The sequence below is a fragment of the Podarcis cretensis genome (genome assembly GCF_951804945.1).
Source record: "Podarcis cretensis genome assembly, chromosome: 2".
Taxonomy (NCBI): domain Eukaryota; kingdom Metazoa; phylum Chordata; class Lepidosauria; order Squamata; family Lacertidae; genus Podarcis; species Podarcis cretensis.
Genome location: NC_137171.1, coordinates 78,365,050 through 78,388,610, shown reverse-complemented (window position 1 = coordinate 78,388,610; position 23,561 = coordinate 78,365,050). Strand labels below are relative to the sequence as shown.

The following is a 23,561-nucleotide window of genomic DNA, read 5'->3' as shown; positions in this document are numbered from 1 at the left end:
CAGGTTTAATGTTACCTTTTGGAAATGAGGCACAGCAGAGACTGTGGTGTCTTTATGAGGTATGGTGCACACACACACACACACACACACACACACACACACTCAACCTGAGCCTATGATGGAGGGTCTTGTTTGCCTATAGCCTTGGATTCAAGCAGAAATCAGCTATGACTCTCTCTGGTTTTCAAGCTTTCAGCTTTTTACACTAGATCACATCACAGCACATTGCCCTCATTCCCTGGCTTTGTCCTTGTAAATATCTGAGAGTTGGAGGAGGGGCCCCGCCCATTTTTCATCAGGCACAGAGCCCCCTGTTTTTTGTTCTCTTAATTGCCCAGGAGGTTACCTCATCAGGAAGTTAGCTTGGCTCAGGGGCGGATTTAGGGCTTTGCGAGTGGTGCACATGAGTGGGCGCCATCTCAGTGCCCAGTAAACGAGTCACAGGGCTTTGGGAAGGATGTGTGAGGCTCCTAGAGTCCTCCTGGCTCCTTCCCAAAGCCTAGTTAGTACTTTCCCAGCTTTAGGAAGGAAGTAGGAGGGCTCTAGGACCCTGGCAGAGCCTTAAGTCTTCTTCCCAAAGCTGGGCACCTCCTTACCCGCCTTTGGGAAGGCAGCAAGAGGGCTGGGGTTGGGAGCACACCAAATTTTGGCCTTGCACAGGGCACCATAACACCAAAGTCCACCACTGCCTGGCTTGATTAGCTTTTAACACTTGCTAGGATTATATGGGTCTCATACCCACAAACTCGTAATAATATATTATAAAACAAGGATGGAAGGCACTTGAAGGCCAGCTGAACTGAGGCAGGATACATTCTACTAAAATACATTTCATAAATTAGTGCATGTTGTTTGGGTTATAGGGGTCACATACTGTATATTTTAAATGTCAGTGCTTAATAGCATGAATACCACTCCATGTGAGGAACTGAACGGGTGTTTGACTTTTTATATATTAATTTTATCAACTCTGCTACCTCATCCTACAAGCCATCTTAAGACTGTGACCAGCTGCTTTACCCATTACTATCTCTACTTTTCTCACCATCCAGCCTGATAAAGTGTTCTGGAGAACTTGAAAGGTTGCTCACTATTTTGTTACCTTTGGGTTAGTTTGAATAAAAGTATTGCCCATCCCTGGATTTCTGGATTGTTCATATGCACTGGATAGGGAACTGTTGAGCTGGATCCTGAATTTTCCCACCCCCTGCAGACCAATTTTGACAGGTGGGTGGGACTTGTCACCTGCCAGTCAATCACCTGACATCATAATGTTGTCAGGTGACAAACACAGCAACCTCCTTGGAAGATGCACTTTCAGCACCAGTAAGCTTTAAGTTCACCCTGTTTGTTCCTTGGTAGCTGTGTCCATACCTGCACCAGAATTAATGTCACAATTGTGTCAGCGGTGAGTCAGGTGGTGATGTGGTTTTAGAGGGCATGAACTTTTGGGCCAAACTGGGACTCATTAGACCCCAAGGCCAGGTGGTCCCTACCAGTGTTATAAACTAGTGTAACCTTGTTTGCTTATTGTGTGGTAATTTTTTGAAACGGAATTATATATAACTAGAATTTTCCATTGTTTGTAATGAAACAGATAAGTATTGGCTGTCTTTCATGTCTGCCACAATGTGAAGTAAAAGCATAAACAAAGTGTTTTTGGGTTTTTAAAAATAATGCCCAAGGAATCCTTCAAAATGTTCAGAACATCTCCATTAAGTGGAGACTGAAGCTGGGAGTATGTGGCGAGGGCACTGGGAGTATGTGGTGAGGAACAGAGAACACCTCTAGTTCTATACACTGAATCCTTCAGTTCTGGCTTTGCTCACAGGGCAATGGGATAGATGATCCACTGGGCTGACCCTGTGTGGCTGTTCCTACCTTCTAATCTTCCTCACTACAGAGTTAAATAGAAACTGACTGCATGTCAGATCCTATAAGAAACGAAAAGGATGACATTTGTATGCATTTGTGAGATAATAAGCTTTTATGTAAGTCTATCAATGGATAGCCAAATATTTTGCTTCTAGGACTCTTTTGCCACTGAAATTCTTGGTTGTTAGCATAATGAACTGTACATCAAATATAATCTGTAACTATGAGCAGCGCTTCTTGCTTTATCAAAACCACTTAACCACTTTATTCAGCACCAACACATTTTTATATACATTTTTTTAAAAGAATAGCCATCAGTTGTAAACTTAAAATATTAGATGTCCGTAAAACTAATTTTTTTAAAAAAAATATTTCCTAGGATTGGATCAGAGGGCATTAGATCTAGTTAACAAAGTTCTCCAACATGTATGTTGTCTGGATTGCTATTTTTAAGCTAAACCTGTGCTACGGAATTTAATGTAGACCTTTGTTCTAAGCAGGTTCTTAAGTTATGCTTTCAGTGCCAGTCTGTTTGTGTAACTTGATGGCAACAGTAATATTCTGTAGAATCACAATTAGAATTATCGAAGCGATTTTACAAGTCTGCACAGGGACATGTGGCCCTTCAGGTAACCTGGGTCCAATTTGTTCAGGGCTTCATGAGATCTTGAACATGACCTTATAGCTGATCAGCAGGCAGAGCAGTTCCCTGAGCACAGGTGTAATATGTGCACATCCAGATGCTCAACTCGATAACCTGGCTACAGCATTTTGCAGTAGCTGCTTCTAGATCAATCCTAAAGGAACCCCTGCATGGAGTGCATTACAGTATTTCATGAGCCAGGAGTCAGCTTTGCCTGCTGAACAGCAGCCTGAAGGGGGAGAAGGTGGAGTTACTCCACCTGCAGCTCACCAGCCTTCAAGGACACAGAGAAGATGCTGATGAGAACCAGTTGGCTTCAGCCTTCTTAAGCAGAGCTTCCAGCAGCAGTCAGATGCTGGTAACAACATTTGCACTTCCGGGTCCTACCTTGCTACTTCCTGCTTGAGCCTTGACTCCATGATCATCAGATTCCCTGACCCCTGGACTCCTTTGGATACTGACCTCAGAGACTCTTCTGGCTGGCTGGCCTCCCACTACACTGAGCCTTGCATGATGCTGCTCAGCAATGAGACTATGACACAGTACTCCATTTGTGAGGTTACCAATGCATGAATCACAGTGGCTAAGCTATTACACAGGAAAAGATGTAGCTGATGTACCAACCTAAGCTGATAATAGGTACTCCTTGCCACAGAGGTCACCGAAGCCTCCAGGTACAGAGGTGGGTCTGGGAACACCCCCAAAGTACACACACACAGTTCCTTCAGAAGGAATGAAACCCCACTCAGACTGGTGAACTTCCCAACTTCTGAGTCTGGGGACCACTCACCCACAAAGTCTGTTGTACCAGTGTTCAGGCTTGGTTTGTTGGCCCTCATCCAGTCCTCCAAATATATGTATCTTTTTATTGAAGAACTTCATTGCATAAATTTCAAATGATAGCTGTGTCTTGGTTCATGAAGTGCAAGTTAGGCAGGTTTTCATTAAGGCTCAACCTAAACTAACCCGCCCCTTAGTTATCTTGCAAGCGCAGTGGGTTGCTCTTAAAGCCCAAGTTTGTTCCTTGATTCATTTTTTAAAAACTCACTTTTAAAATGCAAACCTATATCTGCAGGGGGGTCCCCTCTTATGGACAAAGTGGGGTGTAGCCCTGCCAGGATTCTTAACTTCCAAAACGTCCAAAGCTGTGTGGTTTGGTCTTTGTCCTGCTACCTACAAACATATCAATCCATTTTTAGTGGCTGAGATCCTTTCTAGATCTCCTCTGCTTAGCCAATCATAAAAATCACTAGCAGGACTGAAACAGGACAGCCCTCAAAAGCAATAAAAGAAAAACAGTAGGGCAGGTCTATGATCGCCCATCCTAAAACAATGAAAAGAGCACATTATTCATATGGGTGCTGCTGTTTCTGACTCTGGGTTGTTTTTTTAGGGGTGTGTGTGTATGTATGTTTGTGCATGTAAAAGAGGGAGGGAGGGAGGGAGAAGTTTATTTTGTATCTTTTTTTGACCACAAGGCAGAGGGTGAGAGAAAAGCTCTATGCAGTTTTTCTTGGTTGAAGAGGTACAAAAGTAACATAATTGTGCTATAAAGCCCCTCCCTCGAAACAACCTTCATTACATTTGAGTTAGTTTACCTTCATTACATTTGAGTTAGTTTACCTTCATTACATTTGAGTTAGTTTACCAGCACATTACTTATTTCTGCTTTGAAGGTGCCTCAAATACCAGCAGACAAAATGAAACTAAAGAAGGAGAATAAGAAGTTAGACCCAAGTATATATGAAAGCATCCTTTGGAGAAGCAGTTGACTGTTATACAGTACATATATATTATTTTTTTTTTAAATAATCTTATCAACAATTGTGGCCATCTTTTGATAGCCAAAATGACTTAGGTCTGCTGACTTTTAATGATTTCCCCCCACTGTTTTTCTACATTGACAAGAACAGTCAACAAAATGACATGGGAAATTATTACATTTTCATTATCAAGAATGAAATATCCTTTATTCACAGAAAAGGTTTTTTTAAAAGAAAAAACTATTTTTGTTTTAAAATGAAAAAAACAAACAAAATGCAGCTCAGTTGTAGAATTTGGTACTGATCCAAGTACTTTAATAAGGCTACAAATCATTTTGACAAATAGCCAGAAATAAAGTAATCTTCTAGGAGACGAGAGACAGACATCATAATATCTGACAATGTCTGCCTAGCGATGCTTCTAAGGTACTGACAGGAGCATCAGGAGAGGAAAAGCAGGCACTTATTTGTTGACTTCAAATGACTTCAAATTCACAAATAATTTCTTTTCTAAGCATGACAAGCTCAAAAATTGCCTATCTTCTTTCCAATATCATCCATCTGGAGAAAACCTGGAAAGTATGAAACGGACATTTCAGATTCTCAGCTTTATATCTTTAGGGGGAGAAAAAAAAAATAAACTCTGTATTGAAAACAACAAGAGAAGGCAAAGAAGAGACCTAAGTACCCAAAACTAGCAACCTGGTAAAAAATAATCATGCATTAATTTAACCATCTCATTATCCATCAATTAATGAGAAAAGAAATTGCATTATCAAAAGGGGAAGGGCGAATGATCAATGTTCTCCTGGGTGTGGCGCAGGTCTGCTGATGTGCTTACCTTCAAAGTGACCAAGAGGTTTTGTTTTTCATCACACAAATCATCACTCCAGTGGTCTGCACTCTGTTTCCTCAAAACCACATGTCCTACACTGGGCTTTACTGTAAGCATGCAAGTTGGTGTAAGCATGACACGCGTGGCACTGTGTTCTAAACCACTAAGCCTCTTGGGCTTGCTGATCAGAAGGTCAGCGGTTTGAATCCCCACGACGGAGTGAGCTCCCATTGCTCTGTCCCAGCTCCTGCCAAACTAGCAGTTTGAAAGCATGCCAGTGCAAGTAGATAAATAGCTATTGGTGTGGCAGGACGGCATTTCCATGCACTCTGGTTTCTGTCATGGTGTTCCGTTGCGCCAGAAGTGGTTTAGTCATGCTGGCCACATGACCTGGAAATCTGTCTGTGGACAAATGCTGGCTCCCTCGGCCTGAAAGCGAGATGAGCGCCGCAACCCCATAGTTGTCTTTGACTGAATTTAACTGCCCAGGGGTCCTTTACCTTCACCATGCAAGTTGAGAGATCACTTACTGAGCAGCTGACAGGCTCATTTTGCTTTCTGCTTTTAAATAAATCTTTGCAGAAAGATTTTTTGCCAGTAAAAGGAAGGCCTTTCCTTCAAACAAAATCAGTGAGCACACTTATGCCAGGCAGTTAGTAGACAGCCTCCCAGTTTCCCAGGATTTAACAAAATTCCAGGGAAGATTTCATTAGGTAACTCCTACCATGGGCTTTTCTGGACCAGGAAGCATGGGCAGCAGGGGAGGCTGCAGAGCACTGGAGAAAGATACACACACAGAGGGAAAAAGAGAGAGATTGGTCTCCTTGCAACAGTAAAGTAAGTCAAAACCACTTGTATCCACTGAAATTCTAAACAAACAAACAAACAAAACAACAACTCTAAAGCAGCTTGCTAATGAGACAGAAAAAATGCAAAACTCTTTCACGAGGGAAGAAAACTTTTGTGAAACGACATGGTATATTTTTGTAAGGTGAAGGTAAAGGTACCCCTGCCCATACGGGCCAGTCTTGCCAGACTCTAGGGTTGTGCGCTCATCTCACTCTATAGGCCGGGAGCCAGCGCTGTCCGCAGACACTTCCGGGTCACGTGGCCAGCGTGACAAGCTGCATCTGGCGAGCCAGCGCAGCACACGGAACTCCGTTTACCTTCCTGCTGGTTGTTGTTGTTGTTTAGTCGTTTAGTCGTGTCCGACTCTTCGTGACCCCATGGACCAGAGAACGCCAGGCACTCCTGTCCTCCACTGCCCCCCGCAGCTTGGTCAGACTCATGCTGGTCCCTATTTATCTACTTGCACCCGGGGGTGCTTTTGGACTGCTAGGTTGGCAGGCGCTGGGACCGAACGACGGGAGCGCACCCCGCCATGGGGATTCGAACCACCGACCATGCGATCGGCAAGTCCTAGGTGCTGAGGTTTTACCCACAGCGCCACCCGCGTCCCTGTTTTTTTTGTAGAGTGCTACAAAGAACTGCTCATTCAGCAATGATTTCAGGTCTAATTGAATCTAAATTACCTATGTATGTTTAGGGCCTAAAGATCCACAATCCAAAACAAATGGGTGAGGCTACAATCATATGCACATATATGGTGGGAGTAAACCCAACTGAACTGAATAGAGCTTATTTTGCAGTAGAGGAGTATAAGATTGCATCTGATTCCAGCTTCAGAGAAAATGGGATGACAAAGCAGGCCAGCAGGATGAGTGAAATTCACAGCTGGGTTACCAGACCTCTAGGGCTGACCTGAAGTCTCCTGGTTTGCTTGCCCTCCCCCTTTCCCAGTGGCAGAGGGAGGATTTGAATCTTCAGATGGGGAAGAGTACTTCTATTTATTTCTTATGGAGACAATGCATGCAGCTTGCAAACTTTGGCTGGCAAAACCTGGATGTATATTGCACAGACTCGGGAAGAGGCAGTTCTTCCCTCTTCCCACCAGTCAGTTAATGTCTCCCAATTAAACTTATTCTCCAGGGCTCAGTGGTAGGAGGGAGCTCAGCGAAAAATAATCAGGGCATGCCCCTAGGTGTCAAGTTTGGGTCTTGAAATCTCAGGATCTGGGAGGTTCCTGACCTGGAAACCCTAATCACAGCAAGGTTCAAAGTCTCCCTCCCCCCCCCCCAAAAAAAAATATTCAGTTGCAAAGCAAAACAACTGTGTATTTTAAGAGAGTTGTGGATTCTTTGTTTCTTTGTTTATAGTTAGTTTGTTTATAGTTAGGCATGTATAATCACATTGGTCACATAGGTTGGGGAAAAACCTGTAACTGTATTACGGAGTGCACAAGGAGCACACAGTGGGAGAAGAGGGAGAAACATTTTGTTCTGAGAACAAACTTCATTCCCTACTTGCATAGCACTCCATAGCACTCTTAGCAGTATATTGAATTCTACCCATATTTCCCCATAAATTAGATTAACCAAGACATGCCCTAACACTTTGATTAACAATGACTTCTCTTAGAATTAAATGGATTCCAATGAAGTTTTCTTTCGCCGAATGCATTTGGAATTAGGTATTATTGATAATTTAACTAGCATTGCTAATAGCTTTAGGATTTGCCTCAGATATACCTGGATAAAAAGGTCTGTGCCTTTATGATGATGATTATTTATTAAATTCGTATACTTCCCTATACCCCTAGATTTCAAGGCAGTTCCTAAATGTTCATTTTGCATTGTTGTTAAACCTATTTTCAGTTATTTTCTATACTAAAACTACTTTTAGCTGCTTTAATTATGTTTGTATATCACCTTGACACACACTTAAAAGATGATTCATAGATAAATAAAAATAACAGATAGGAAAGATGTTTTTTAAGAGCCAAAATAAGTTTTCAGTAGCAATGTGCAGCGTTTGCAGAAAAGTTTGTAGAAGCTTTGACAAGAACTTTCTCAAAACCCTGCTATTTAGATACCACCCTTGGTTTTTGGGAAATAGAATCTAGTTAACTGAAGAGCATTGGCAAATCAGAGCTCTGCAAAGTAAGAAATTGAAAACTAGAAAATAGATATTGTTGGCTTTTATGCTGTCACCTTAATTTCTGTGGAACAAAATCTAAAAGCTTGTCTAGAATGTGAATGACACAACTGGATGCTGTGGTTCACCAAAAGTAATGCTTCCAGTCTTTAAAAAGCATTACCAACAGTTAATGATTTCTAATTAAAGTTTCTGTAGCAATTACATCGTTGGCTTCTTTTCAGTTATTGAAACAGAATTCCCATTTCCCTCTTTCATGCGGTTGACATAATTTTGGCATGCAGGTGTAAGGCTGGAACGTTGTAACAGAATTTTATAGAAGCAGAGAGAGCATTAGTAGTTTACGAAATGACTCACCGTGTAACCTTAAAATATAGTACAACCTGAGACGGATGCAATGAAAATAATTCTTGGTGAAAATAAGCAGTGTCATTTTTCCTTAAAACTATCCCAAAGCAGTTTGTTCAATTTTTTAAAAAAGTCAATTGTAATTTGAAGTCTTATTGATTTGGCATTTACCACACCTGTACACAATACAAAAAGTGGCCTACTGAAGCACTGCAAATGTTCCTTCTTATGCTTTAGTGGGGGTTTTGTCCCTTTCAAAAAGGAGACTTTTTATGCTGTAATACAAGACCAAACACCGTGACAGGGAAGGAGTTGGAAGAGTTGTAGACTTTGTTGGTAAGGTTTGTGGCGTTTATCAGTAAGCTAGCAAAGTCCCCACAAAGTATGAGGGACTATATTTATATTCAACTCTATATTCTTGGCTGCCATTGACTTTGACCTGGAAGGGACTCAAGAGCAAACAGGTGGTGGTGGTGGAGACAGGTCTAAAATAAGCTACAGATAGGAAAAACATATCCTTTGTGGACTCTTCCCCTCTCCCCTCTACAGGAGAACATACATGATAAATTTTGACCCAGATTTTCTTTTTGTGTCTCTGCCCTCCTCCCAAACTTTTGAAGAATTCTGTTTCTCTCCCCAGAAAATATTCTGTGAAATCTCTCCCACAGTTCCCGAGAATCTGAAATTTCCCATATTTCAACTAGCTTTGAGTGGGCTTTGATTCTTATCAAAGTGAAAATAAATGTAAAGCAATATTTTAGAATTCTAGAAAGTTAAAAGAGGAACAATTTGTATAAAATGAAACTGTAAATATTCTTTAAATCAATTGAAAATAAAGGGCTTGTAAAGGATACCAAAATAAGGAATGTGGTCATTAGAGCTGGGTACTCACGCAGGTGGCGCTGTGGGTTAAAGCCTCAGCGCCTAGGGCTTGCCGATCGAAAGGTCGGCGGTTCGAATTCCTGCGGCGGGGTGCGCTCCCGTCGTTCGGTCCTAGCGCCTGCCAACCTAGCAGTTCGAAAGCACCTCCGGGTGCAAGTAGATAAATAGGGACCGCTTACCAGCGGGAAGGTAAACGGCGTTTCCGTGTGCGGCTCTGGCTCTGGCTCTGGCTCTGGCCAGAGCAGCGATGTCACGCTGGCCACGTGACCCGGAAGTGTCTCCGGACAGTGCTGGCCCCTGGCCTCTTAAGTGAGATGGGTGCACCAACCCCAGAGTCTGGCAAGACTGGCCCTTACGGGCAGGGGTACCTTTACCTTTACCTTTTACTCTTTATGACTATTTTCTTGCAATTTAAATCCTGCAGGCAGAATTACCATCATCACTCAAAGCACTGAGAGTTACTGTGGTCTTGTGGAGAGGATTTAGACATGGCAGTTTTGAGCCCACACATCTTTCTTAAACAGCCATCCACTTGCCTAGTGGCATTTCAGTCCATGTCCCTTTCCCTCACCAGTACAACAAAAAGGGCTTAGGTGGCATCAGTTATTGAGTATTTGTAGTCAACTGTGTTTTCTCATGCTTATGTACTTTCATTGTTGTATATTTACTCTGGTTTCAGTTCACTTTGGGACTTTTTGTAGTGGGAAGTGATATATATATATATGTGTGTGTGTGTGTGTGTGAGAGAGAGAGAGAGAGAGAGAGAGAGTGAGAGAGAGAGAGAGAAACCCAAACTTAGTGATTTGTCACATGGTGTTGCTGTGACAATAACTAACATAAATGCAGAAAGCACTTCATCATATTCACAGTAATAATCATTACTAAAATACATAATAATATCCTCCCACACAGTGTAACTCATAGGTGCTGTCAGGGAACTGCCATCGGAGCCAGAGGGGGGGGGGGGCTCCAGAGGGATTCCGGAGAGCGTCCCGGGAGGGAGAGAAGCAGCCTATCTTCTGGGGAAGGAAATCAGCGTAGCACCAGTGGAGAAGGGGGGCAGATGGGGGAATCAGCCAGGTGGCTCCATGACTCCTCGCTGGAGACCAGCGGGGAGAGCACGGGTCCTCCGCTGCCCACACCCTCCCTGCGCAGAAGGCTTCCGCGCAGGGAGAGTAGGCGGAGACTAGGCGTCAAAGAGCTTCTTTGCTGGAAGAAGTTCAAGAAACGCCCACTGACGGATTCTGCCAGCGATTGAGACAGCCACGGATGGGTGGCTGTCCGGACAGAAAGGGTTCACCCAGGTAACCCAGCCAGGTGTGGCGCCGATTTTATGCACAAGCAACCCCTAGAACCATTACAGGTGCCAACTCCCTGGGGCCCTGGGTGCCTGAGCACCCATAAAATTCCCCATGAAGGGGCCAGGCACCCACAAATTTTGGTGCCAGGGCCACGCACGCCTCATGGAACCCAAGGCCCCAGTTGTCTGAATCTTGCTTATCTCACATTTTTGGTCATCCAGATAAACTATATCCCAATTCCTACTCCCCTCCTTCCCCACCATCCATATTGTTACTTTACACGGAAACAACATAAGGATTGTTGAATGTTTTCTACATTTTCCATACCATTTGTGTATATGATGCTGATCTGTATTACCCAAATGTTTCCAAAGACATTAGAAGAGTATTGTGTGGAAATAAAGACGCCCAAGATTCCTAAAAACAGAGTTCCTTGGCCAGAATATTGAGGCTTCCAGTCATACATTGTGCTGTGAAGCAATAAATTGGAGACTTCAGAGCTCAGCTAACTAGTGAAGCATACCTAATACTACTGCCATTCCTGCAAGGTGATTCTGGCATGCTATTACAGACCATGAATGCCAACAGAAAGTGGAATTCAAAGCTAGGGAAAGGTACTCTTCTGCCAATAGCAATTGCAGCAGGGAGGGCCAAGCAATGGGCCTTTACATTACTATCACTTAGATTACTATTATAGACTCAACCTTTCTATCTGGAAACCCTTTTTTAAAAAATTGGGTGATGGAGTGGATATTATTATTATTTATTGAGTTTATATGCCACCCTATACTCAGGGGTCACAGAATAAAATTAACATAAAACCTCAAAATACCTAATAAAAATAAAACAATAACCCAATAGCCCCCCCCCAAAAAAAACCACATTTTAAAAGGGCATAGGATGTCAATCAAATCATCCTAAGGTCTGGTTGAAAAGGAAAAGGTGTATAATGAAGGCGCCAAGCGAACTGCCCTGGGGAGAGCATTCCATAGATGGGGAGCCACTGCAGAGAAGGCCCCCCCCCCGATATGGAAGAATATTTCAGTACACCCTGTTTTTAATAGTATATAGGTCATTATTCACCGGGACGCAGGTGGCGCTGTGGGTTAAAGCCTCAGCGCCTAGGGCTTGCCGATCGAAAGGTCGGCAGTTCGAATCCCTGCGGCGGGGTGCGCTCCCGCTGCTCGGTCCCAGCGCCTGCCAACCTAACAGTTCGAAAGCACCTCCGGGTGCAAGTAGATAAATAGGGACCGCTTACCAGCGGGAAGGTAAACGGCGTTTCCGTGTGCGACTCTGGCTCGCCAGAGCAGCGATGTCACGCTGGCCACGTGACCCGGAAGTGTCTCCGGACAGCGCTGGCCCCTGGCCTCTTAAGTGAGATGGGCGCACAACCCCAGAGTCTGTCAAGACTGGCCCGTACGGGCAGGGGTACCTTTACCTTTAGCTAGGTCATTATTCACCAATCCCCTTAACCTTTCCTTGGATTGGGGTGGGGAGGATGGCAAGCTGACCTACCTATTCTGGACCACTCCAACCTCCTGAGCCATTCCGACTGTGAGGTCACTTGGAATCCTTGGAAAAATCTTGGAATTTTGGATCCCCGCAGATATGTAGCACTAGTAGGAGCACTTTTAGACAGAAGGTGGGTATAGAGTGCTCTCACTCTGCTTCCTTTTACACTAGTTATATTTTTTAATGCTGTGAAAGCAGTGTCAGGGCAGGACTTTGGGGCAGAAGCCAAGAGCTCCACTCAGCAGAAGGAGCAGGGGTACCCCTGTCCCCATTTTGAAGTGAAGCAACGCAAAGAGCAATTGCTCTTTGGCAATGCGATGCGTGATTATTGGTTGTGTTGTCTGCCTTAGAACTCTGTTTTCAATTGTTTTCAGTATGTTCTACAGAGTATACTAGATCTAGGATAACAGACATTACAAAAGCAGCATAAGTCTCCAGTGGTCTCGGCTTCTTTGGAAAAAAACGAAGGCTGCAACCCAATATTCACATACTAATAGAGAGTAAGCCACATTGGATACAGTGAGACTTGTAAATAAGATTGCACTGTAAAACCTGTACCACTCAGGACAGTGGGGTGAAACACTACCATACAAGTGTATCAAATTTGGCTGGTGGTCCTGCTGTAGTGTTGCTTTACCATATAAACTTTGCTTGTATTTATTGAGTGGGTTTTCATTGTGGCAATTATGTGTACAGTGCTAGCCTAAAACACCTGGCTTAAAAAAACCTTTTGCAAGGTATTTGCCAAATATGTGTTTTGAAACTTAGGTCACTTAACATGCGCTACCTATTTTCTAAAAAGAGATTACCTTTCAAGTAAATACAAAACAAGTATACATCTGACAGATTCTATGTTGTGTTCTTCAGAGGCCCAAGGACTTCAAAAAGTTACTTTCCATTTTTTTTGTACAGGAACCACTACCTCCTTCCATAGCAATCAAATCAGAAGAATATGGTAGAGAGGGTTGGCAACACAGCACAGGGAGATGTGACTTGATTTGACATAGAATCACATTTATCTCCAGCTAATTTGCAAACTTACAAATGGCCACAGTTACAGCAGTAGTATTTCCCTCCTGCCCTGATGTTATGTTGTTGGTATGCACCAAGGAAGAACACAACTAGTTGCCCACAATGGTTAATTTTTTATGAATAATAAATATTTAAATTGATTCCTATCCCTGCCCTGTCATCACACCTAAAGTATATGAACCTTGTCTAGTCAGCTAAGATACCTGAGGCCAGCTGCCCATGGGATAACATCATAGAACTGAGAAGTTCTGAAGTACCGGGTCCAAAATTAGTATCCTTATAAAACGTCTTTCAAATTTTATGGAGGTAACAAAAAGCAGTTCACAATTGCAGAAGCTGAACAGGACAGGTGCAATTCTGCATTTTAGACTTCAAACATGACATGTAATCAGAATTGACAAGGAAGGATAGATATGTTTATCATGCCATTTGAAACAGGAAAAACTCCAGTATTAAAAATAATAAGGTGTAATAGAATTGTCCCCAGAAAAACTGTGCGTTTACTGAATGCTTTATAAATATATACATGTTTAAAGATGGGCTCTCCCCCAGTTTTATTTCTTATCGAGAGGAGCAGGCTTGATTGAAAAGCTTATTCATATAATGTGGAAGTGGCTTACCAAAAAGAAAAAGAATGGGGGGCGGGGCAGGAATACAACCCTCAGCAAAATGCATACAATGAGTTATCCAAGCTCACCAGTCCCTTGATGATAAGGGTGATGTGAATGTTGCAAGCAAGAATACAAACAATTGAGAATGTGCAACGAAGCAGGCTGCTCTTGGACCTGATTGATAGCTTACATCCACTTGCTGGATTCACAGCATCTGCAGGTAAGATTTCATGCTCCATTAACTAATTCTGAGCATGCTGTGTCCCATTTTGCCAGGAACAATTAGGGATGGGCAAGCCCAGCTCAGACAAAATAAGACAAGAGGGACGCCAAACAACCATTCTGTTTTCCAAACTAGCTTGCCCTGATATTCTGGAGATTTGGAAAGCTATTTGGAGATCCCAAAGATTAGCAGAAAAAGACTAAGCCATTTAAATGCTGCACAACATTTTGCACAAGGACGCATTGATTTGCTGCTGAGCATATACACTCACGTGGAAACCATAACCCATGCTGATTTCTAATGTATGTCCCTTATATGATACATGCACTTTCATGTAATTCAATGCAATTTCATCAAATTCAGAGTTTACCTTTTTAAATTGGCACTTAAGATATCTTGGGTTTATGCTTACAACCATTCAGCTAAAATAATGAGTGCAGATACAAAGCCTTTTTCCTGGGCGATAAATGCCAGCCTGCCATGCCATTGTATGTCTCACCTTGCATTTCTGAAATGATGCAATGTATTGGTAATGCATGGCCTTTTATGTTTAGGAAAGAGATGGGGAAAATTTCATGCAGGTGGTGAGTTTCTTGTTCTGTTTTATGGTCTTCTGATGTCATCTTTGCATATGTTGCTGATGGAACTGCAGTGCTTCCCCACTACCACCCTCAGGGCACATCTCAGAAAAGCATGATATTCTCTTAGAGGAAAGCTGCTGGCATTGGATAGTGGGCAGGGACAGACCTCTCTCTTCCTCCTGTATGCCTTTGCAGCTCCCCCCAGCTAACAGGAAATAGGGGTGTAAGTTTTTGTTTGTTATATGTGAAGGGTGGTGTTTTGTTTTATGTATTGATGTGTTAAATTTTGATGGTCGTTGCTTTTAACCATTTTGTAGGTTTTTAAACTTGATGCATAATTTATTTATTTATTAAATTATTTCCATGTTACAAAATTGTACACACATAAGTTTTTAAAAATGACAGGACTAACAAAATTGGTGGGGGTATTATTATTACATATTGTCAGGGGCTCAGGAGCAGAGGCACAGGGGAGAGAGGAAATGGAGAGCGAAGGGGAAGAATCGGAGGGCAGCGTAGGGGAGTATGAAAGTGGCCCGAGAGATTCCATGAGCTTCTCCAGCGATTCGGAAGATTCCCAGAGGGGGGCGCCGATGGCCAGGGCAAGGGGGGTCCCAGGGGGGACACACCAGAAGCAAGGGGCCAGCGGGGACTCCCAAAGCAGCAGCGGGAGATCGGGACCAGCTCCTCCACCAGAGCGTAGTGGGGGGGAAGAGTCCCATGTATCAGGGCCAGCTTCTCCTCCAGCAGGGAGAGAAGATGAATCAGGGCTGTCCACGCCTCTATCGCAGAGTGAGGGAACGGAGGGGAAGTCAGGTCCAGCTAGCCTCTCCGAAGGGGGCAGTGTAACGAGAATATCAGTGACAGGAGCAGTGTAACGGTCAGAAGGAAGGTTGCCGGCTGGGCGCGCGTGCCAAGTTCGAATGTACAGGCGCGCGGCACAGCAGGAAACCCGGATTGGGAACCAGGTCCTAAAGCCCGCCGGAGGGAGGGGGAAGACTCAGGGGACTCAGTGTCAGAAGAGTCTAGAAAGGGCAAGACCCCAGCGGACAGGCGGACCCAGAGGAGGAAAGAGCAAAGGAAGAGGTGGAGCAAGGCTAGAGTCTTAAACTGGTGTCTGGGGGGAGGAGATTCAGACGGAGCTTCAGCGGTCTAGAGTTTAAGACGTAGAGCTGCGCGCTGCAGCTTTGAAATCGAAAATGAACTTCAATAAAGACTTTTGTATATAACAACGAACTGGCGTTGGTCCTTTGTGAGCTGGGACCTCGGGCAGCTCTGACACATATTATTTAAAAGGACATAATAATGAAATGATTACAGTAAATCACTAACATGAGTTCCTCAATAAATAAAAAGTCTACACCTTTTCCTTAATAAAGCACTAGAGCTCTGGGGTTTTTTTTACATCCTTCTTTGGTATCTCTGCATGCAACCACTTCAGTAAGCCCTCCTTTCGACCTGCAGTCCAGAATAAAGAACTATAATTTAATTCCAAGCGGACTGTGTTGTTATTTTCAGCCATCGTACCAGGACAGTCTGGATGTCAAAAACTCTAACTTGAGGTCATTAAGAATAGCAATAATACTGCATTGTGGGGATTTTTACATTGAAATACTGATATCAGGGTGAAAGCTGTGACTTACTATCGTCATTACACTGAAATACACACATTGTTTGATACTGCAGTAGCATCCAATCATACATATTGGTCAGTTACTTGTAGGTCTTTGGGTAACAAGTGTCTAATAAGTCATCATCATCATCATCATCATCATCATCATCATCAGAGTAGGTGGTAAATGTCTTGTTCAAAGTTATGACCCAAGGGATTGGGAACACATGTTCCATGTAAACATTTAAAATCATTTGCAGAACTCAAAAAGCATTGTGTGGATTTAATGCAGAACATTGTAGCAGATGAACTGGGAGAGGGGTGGCATTTCTCTTTGTAAAAATGTACAACCTACTTTTTGAACTTGGAGGTAATACTGTATCTCAAAGGGGAAACACAAAAAATAGCAATAAAAGTGTTGAATGGCAGCCAACATCTGACTCCCTTTTTATGATACTCAAAAACCAATAATACAATCAAGCTCCTAATCAAGGAAGCAATCAGAAGCTCTAGAACAGTTACATAAAACAAATAATCAAGAGAGCTGTTTATAATCACACTTTCAAACACAGTGAATGGAAACTCGTTGAACAGGAACTGGGAGAAACTGTGAAGGCTTTCAGTAGCTACTGAATTAAGATCGGACAAGCTAATGAAAGTTCTCAGAATACGAGTACCTCTGTGTCCCTGAAGCTTTTGGAACAAACTACAGCAAAATCCTAGAAGACAAAGTTAGAAGCTTTAGTAAAATTTGATAAACTTTCTCTTAGGTACACTAATAATAGCTTCTTCTTTTTCTGATCTTCAGAAGTGAACACTTTTGCTTATGAGGCAAAAATGGCAGGATCCTCGCACTAGAGCAGGGGTCCTCAAACTTTTTAAACGCGACCAGTTCACTGTCCCTCAGACACTGTTGGGGGCCGGACTATAGTTTGAAAAAAATATGAACAAATTCCTTTGCACACTGCACATATTTTATTTGTAGTGCAAAAAACAACAACAGGAAAAACAATACAATATTTAAAATGAAGAATGGTTTAAATCAACATAAACTTATAAGTATTTCAATGGGAAGTATGGGCCTGCTTTTAGCTATTGAGATGGACAATATCTGGTTCCATATTTGTCAAAGAGTTCTCCCCTGGTCTTACTCAGCTTCATGAAGAAGGGGGAAATACCTCACAATCTGAGGAGACAATTGTCTATGTTGAGTATAACCTTGTTTGATTTCTTGTGATGTTCCGTTTTCTTGTTTGCTACTTCACAAAATACTAATAAACCTCTGCATGGGGGGTGGGGAGAGAGAAATGAGAATGGTGCCTTGGCTGAGGTAAAAGTAAAAGCCGTCCCTCGCAGCGCAGGCTAGGCTAGGCCCGCCCCGGTCTCCCTCACCTGGGAGTGCAGCCACCACAAGCCCAACCAAGTGCTCCTTTGAGGCAAAAGAACGGGCAGATGAGTGCGCGTGTGTTTTTAAACCTCCCTTCCCTTCCCTCTCCGAATGGCAGCAAAAGGCTCTTCATGATGGCACCTGTGATGTCACTTACCGGCTTCTTCCTTCCTTTCTTTTCCACTTCGCTCGCTCGCGCCCCCTCCCTCTTCCCTTCTCCTCTCCTCCATGCTGCATGTGCAGCAATCGCCTCACATGGGGTTCCTGACATCAGTTCTGGTCCCCGCATGCAGTGGGAGAGGGGAGGAGGTTGGGGGGAAAGATGGAAACACGTGTAGACCCGTTAGACAGTGGCAGGTTCTGCATTTGCCAGGCAGGCCGGGTTCAGGAACCTGGTGGGCCAGATGTGGCCCACGGACTGTAGTTTGAGGACCCCTGCACTAGAGGATCAGCAGCATTGGGCCAACCCCAAGTTTTGCAAAAGTATAAAACCCTAAGGTAGGAGGGGGCAGCCCTATGAGGTCAGCCGTGCTCAGTAGCCATGGAATGCTGACTGATTGTTGGGGGGGGGGGAGGATAGATTGGATTGAATATTATGGAATAGGGTTGGGGTCTGACTTGAATAGTGCAACACTTTGCTGAAGGTGTCTTTTTTGTTTATAGTTTGTTTATGAAATTTATATGCCACCCTTCCTCCGAAGATCACAGGGAAATGAATAAATTTGCAGCTTTGCCTTCAACAAACAGTACAATAAGAATTGAAAAAATGATATGGTGTTTTGCTATTGTCAGCGTTCAACATCTTCATAAAAAAAATAAGTACGTGTCGCTGTGGAGTAAAGGCTTTTCAGTAGCTTAATGTCTGAATGAATTAAGCTTGAAAGACTGAAAACACATCATTTATACTTGCTGTAAGCAAAAGAATAGCTTTGATAATGTCAGATCTTGTTAATTTTTTTAATGTCCCTAATAGTGCACAGACCTTTCATTGGGTAGTTTGTTCCAGTAAAGTGAAGAGCAAATTCTGACTGATGCAGCCAGAATTTGAGCGTTGAGCAAATCTTGGGCATGAAACAGCTAATGTGTGGCATTTTAATTTCCCATTTATTTTGGTGGGAAAGAGTTAAATGTGTGCCATGTGCCTGAATCAAGACCCAGATTTTGTTCAGCTGGTTGCTGGATTGCCATGGGATGCTGATGGGGAAAGAAACAGGAAGCTGGGGAGGGGGATGGAGTGAAATGGTTGGAATCCTGAACAGAAACACTATACACAGCAGCATTCCCACTTGTATTTGCTAATAGTGATCTTTATGGCACCATCATCATGCCAGCAATGAAAAACCCACAAGCTTGCAGAAGTACGAAAAAATATTTAGTATATAATCCCCCCCCCAAAGGGATGGGAGTTGGGGAAACCCATTTACAGCTGAATGAAGACTGCATTATGTGGCCAGAGAATGACGACTGAATGTTTGGGGAGCAGGGGGAGCCTGGAAATAGAAAACCAGGTTAGGATGGACTTCTTGAACAGAAGCACTCTGCAAGGTGCATCATTTCTAGCAACCCCCACTTGGGTTAACCAGATTCACTAAGACATATTTATGTATATTGCAGTGGAGAAAGCATGCAGCAAGTTGAACCAGGAGAGCTTTGCCATGTCCCTTCCAATGAACAAGAGCTCAAGGCTTGTTTAAAATGAGGTCATATTCCTGATCATCTTGGCAAAGCATCTTTGAGAGACCTGTTCTCAATGAACCTTTCACACTGCTTTTAAATCCAACCGTAACACTACTCCTCACAATATCCGCTGGCAATGAATGCTAGAATAAACAAACCTCCTTCCTTTTATTTCCTTGAAATCTTCTGCCAGTCAATTTCATCCTTGCTTTTGTACTTTGGAGAAGAGTGAGTAATTGCTCTTTAGTCACTCTCATCAGCCCGTTTCCTTTTTGTGGAGGCAATGCTCACATCCTCATTTGAGGTACATTTCCAGGCAGTCACAGTACTAGCTTGAGAAAAAGGCAATGAAACCAGCTGCCATGTTTTAGGTCGTATAGTGTGCATAACCACAGAAAATGGGGTGAAGGCAAACTCAAGCAAATTCTCTTCCTCCCCTGCATGTATGCACACCGTTCAAAGGAGGAAGCCTCACCATAACACTAGAATTTGTGGATATCCAATGAAGCTGAATTTTGGAAGATTTGGGACAGATAAAATAAAATACTTCTTAACACAGCACATAGTTAAACTGGAACACGCTCCCTGAGGAAGCAGTGATTGCCATCACGTTGGATGGCTTTAAAAGAGAATAGGGCAAATTCATGGAGGAGAGGACTATCAGTGGATACTAGCCATGGTGGCTGTGCTCTGCCTCCATGGCTGGAGGCAGCAATGCTTCTGAATACCAGTTGCTAGAAACCAGAAGAGGGGAGAGTTCAGGTCCTGCTTGTCTGTTCCCCACAGGCAATTGGGTGGACCCATTTAAAAGTGTTGTTGGGAACATGGTGGCATGGTCTAGTGGCCATAGGCAAGGGCACCGGGGTAGCTCTGCCACACTCTATCCCCAGATCTCAGAGACATTCATCTCAATCATCCACAGTCTCACAGGGTATGCACTGATTCTCAGGCTTTTGTGCTTTTGGATCTATAACCTATAACCTTTGCATTCCATGACATGGGCTCCTGAGGAAAAAACTAGTCAAGGATCAGCTTTGATATTAGATGAATAACTAGCTCAGTTGTCTATATTTAAATAAATAGGGCAACTGGCTGCCTATCGAGCAGCCTTTTAACATTTATCAGGACAACTGATCAATTTATAATATACTGAGATGGCTTATTGATTTTTTTGAGATGAGCTTTGTAATAGGATCCATAACGTTTTCATCTTTGGGTCACTGGCTGAACTGGAGGTCAGTCATGATCAAATGCTATCCTCTTAGGACTTTAAAGCAATGTAGCCAGAAAATACCCAGGACTGGAAGCATTGCTCCATAGGAAGCAGACCATAATGTATAACTTTGACTTCATATGAAGTGCCATCCAACCAGGGTGTGCTTGGCTGAAGGCTTGGGAGTCTGGAATGGGTCATGTTTACAGTCAGTTTCATAAACTGTGAAAAAGAATTGGTGGGTGCAAAGTGTTTGTGTGCAGGCTCTCTGCAAAACCAGGGGTCCCAAAAAAGGCTGGGTTTCTGCCCAAGCATGCAAAGTCTGCATGTTTATATTTTGTACATGTATAGGGTTATGACCAAAACGTAGGAGCATGACCAGTGGTCACCAGCTGGCTCAGTTTCTCTCCCTCTTCTTTCTTCATTCCATGGAACATGGACATTGCTAAAGATGACGAATCAAGTGGGTGAAGAGATGAGTCTTGAAAAAAGAAATTAAGAAAGTAGCCATGGTTGGCATCTATGGTAAATGTGCGATCCTCCAAAGGCCTGACATCAGCATTTAGTTTACAGGGGCAATCTCTGGAGAGGATGTTTCTTGCAGGTCTCACTAAGGCAGATGCCTGGCCTGCCCACCCCCAGGACCCAGCACCCTGTCATGAACACATCTGCCCCAAACAGAGAAGCACAGCATGAGTTAGGAAGCAGTCAGACAGCTGGGAGCAGTCCTCCTCCTCCTCTCTCTGACACAGAATGGAATGTTGATAAGGAGTTAGCAGAGAGCGGGATGGAGAGAAGCCAACTCACTCAAGAAGCACAAGCAGGCTTGGAAGGCAGGAGGGGTAGCATTTCCTCACTGGAAGAGGAGGCATGGAGTAGACATATGGGAAAGGTATTAGACAGGAAACAAAGCCAGAAACATAAGGGTCATAGGTTCAGGATATTCTGCAGAACCAGGAAGCACTCCTCAGAAGGGTCAACTGAATCATAAGGTACAGAAGCTCCGATAGAGCGTCCGAGACTGATTGTTTGTTTTGCGATAAATTTTGACTTGCGTGCTGTGTTATCTAGACAGCAGCCTGGGCTCCTGACACACCCCTTGGGCATCACTGGGGACACTGCTGCAGCTGCCAGTCTTGCCCTCATACTTGCAAGTGGGCTTTCTGAACAGAGGCAAGTCTGTAATTCTCCTTAGCCAATGATGCCGTTAATTTTGCTAACAAATATGATAAAGGAATAAGAAATGTGGTAAAGGGGCAATGCTATTAATATGTAAGCATTGTCTTATGTTAGCAAGTTTACTGCAGCACATGTGTGCAGATCTGAAATATGAAGAGTAAAGTGGATAGGTGGATTGTAAAGTAGTTTGTGGAAGGAAAATGTTCTGACCATTCCTCCCTGCAGATCTTTCTGAAGTATAAGGGGACTCATTTGAACAAAGTAGGATGGGGCATGCAGCGATGGGGGGGGGGGGCGCTGGGTAAGGGGGAATCATGGTTGGACAGAAATGGCAAAAGAGAGGATTAGGAGAACATATTTTTTTGTAACTTTCTTTATGTGAAATTCCTTCTTTTCACCTATTTTGCAATTGAAGCCAAATACTTCACAATTACTATTAGCTTTAATTTATATGAGGAAGCAATGGACACATTTTCCCCACACCAATGTGTTACTAGTACTAGCTTTGGTTTGATAAAACACCATAGATTCCATACAAGAGAACATAAAGTGATAGCCTTGTCAGTTAGTTATCTACACTTGTGTCTTTTATTTGCTGGTGTCCTCATTTGTTCCTTTATTCAGACTCATAACCGCTCGTTTGCGGCTGGCTTCTGCATTTGTCCTGGAGCTGTTGATGACTTCTCCTCATTCCTGGACATTTGCAGCGTTCATCCATCAAAAGCATAATGTGGATAAGGATGAAAACCCAAGATCTAATTTTGTTCTCATCAAAATCATTGGCAAAATTCGATTAATTTAAGGAAAACATATTGGTGTAGTTGATGATAATTGTTTCACAATGCAAGATACCTGTTTCACCATTTTGGATGTTTAGACCTTGTTTTAATTGGATTGATTTACCAGGGTACCTTACCTCACTTTATAGGCTAGGAATTGCCAAACCGTCCTGAGTGTCCTGAGTGGGTCACCCTCAATATGGTGTTGGTTTTTTATTTTATTTTAAGGGTAGAGCAGTTTCTAGAGCTGGAAGGGCCTGCCCCCTTGCATTCTGGTCAGTTTTGAATGATATTTGGGGAGAGGGGGGAAGTAGCCCTTCATGTTTGCTTGCTTATTGCTTGCCAGCCATGTGGAGCTGGCAGTGGGCACTTACTTCACCTCATGAAGGGACTGTGTGTGTGGGACTAAGAGAGATGTCTTTGTGGTTGAGGGAAAGGGAAACAGGGATGTATGGTTTCTGTGTGAGAGAGGGGGGGTGAGGGAGGGGAGGTGTGCATGTATGTGTGGTCTGTGAGAGAAAGAAATGTATGTGTGTAGTATTTGTATTTGTGTGTATGAGCTGTGAGAGAGAGGTGGCATCTCTTGGTTCTCTAAGTTCTTAATAAGGACTTTATAGGGAGAGAGAAAATCCATCCTGTTGATTTGGTGCCAGTATGGTACCCCAGCTGATAGGTTATTTCCCCGCACAGGAGTCAACTCCTAGGGGTCGAGGTCCCATTGGCCTCCCAATAAAATGTTTGAGGGGGCTGGGCACCCCCAAAGTTGGTGAACATTACCATTCAGATGGTGTGCCTGCCCACCCCACCCCCAATATTTTGATCAAGTTGGCACCCTTGCTTCCTCCACAAGGGGCTGCTTTGTTGACAGGATTATTATGGCTAACTTATTATGGTGTTACGCTAAGCTATTCCAGGACAAATCTTCCTCTCCTTAAGGAGATTGTTTGGCCAGGATGTGTCATTTATAATTTCTCATTGTGAGAAGTTGTGAGAAAGTGACACACCTTTCCTTGCTCAAACTAAGGAGGTGATACAAGGCCGTTTTCTGTGGGAAGAAACAGAGAGAGGCAGAGAGTTAGCTGAAGGCTGAAAATGTCTTGGGATACTGGTTTCT

General features: G+C 43.4%; 1 protein-coding gene and 2 long non-coding RNA genes across 3 annotated transcripts in view; 1 reads left to right on the top strand and 2 right to left on the bottom strand.

Annotated features, from left to right (window-relative positions):
• LOC307210197 (uncharacterized protein) overlaps positions 1-3,400 on the bottom strand; it is a gene marked incomplete at its 5' end in the record, with an annotated part of 44,819 nt that extends 41,419 nt beyond the window's left edge. The window contains 2 exons of the mRNA XM_079965767.1: positions 2,906-3,050; positions 3,309-3,400. Of these exons, the coding sequence (XP_079821893.1) occupies positions 2,906-3,050; positions 3,309-3,400 (237 nt within the window). The remainder of the gene's footprint in view (positions 1-2,905; positions 3,051-3,308) is intronic.
• Positions 3,401-4,574: 1,174 nt separating this feature from the next.
• On the bottom strand, positions 4,575-12,251 carry LOC307211097. Its single transcript, XR_013836293.1, has 2 exons — positions 12,157-12,251; positions 4,575-4,853 (listed from the first exon to the last, which is right to left on the bottom strand). It is a non-coding gene; the product is annotated as an uncharacterized lncRNA (long non-coding RNA).
• Positions 12,245-19,447, top strand: LOC307211098. Its single transcript, XR_013836294.1, has 2 exons — positions 12,245-12,283; positions 19,214-19,447. It is a non-coding gene; the product is annotated as an uncharacterized lncRNA (long non-coding RNA).
• The last annotated feature ends 4,114 nt before the right edge of the window (positions 19,448-23,561 follow it).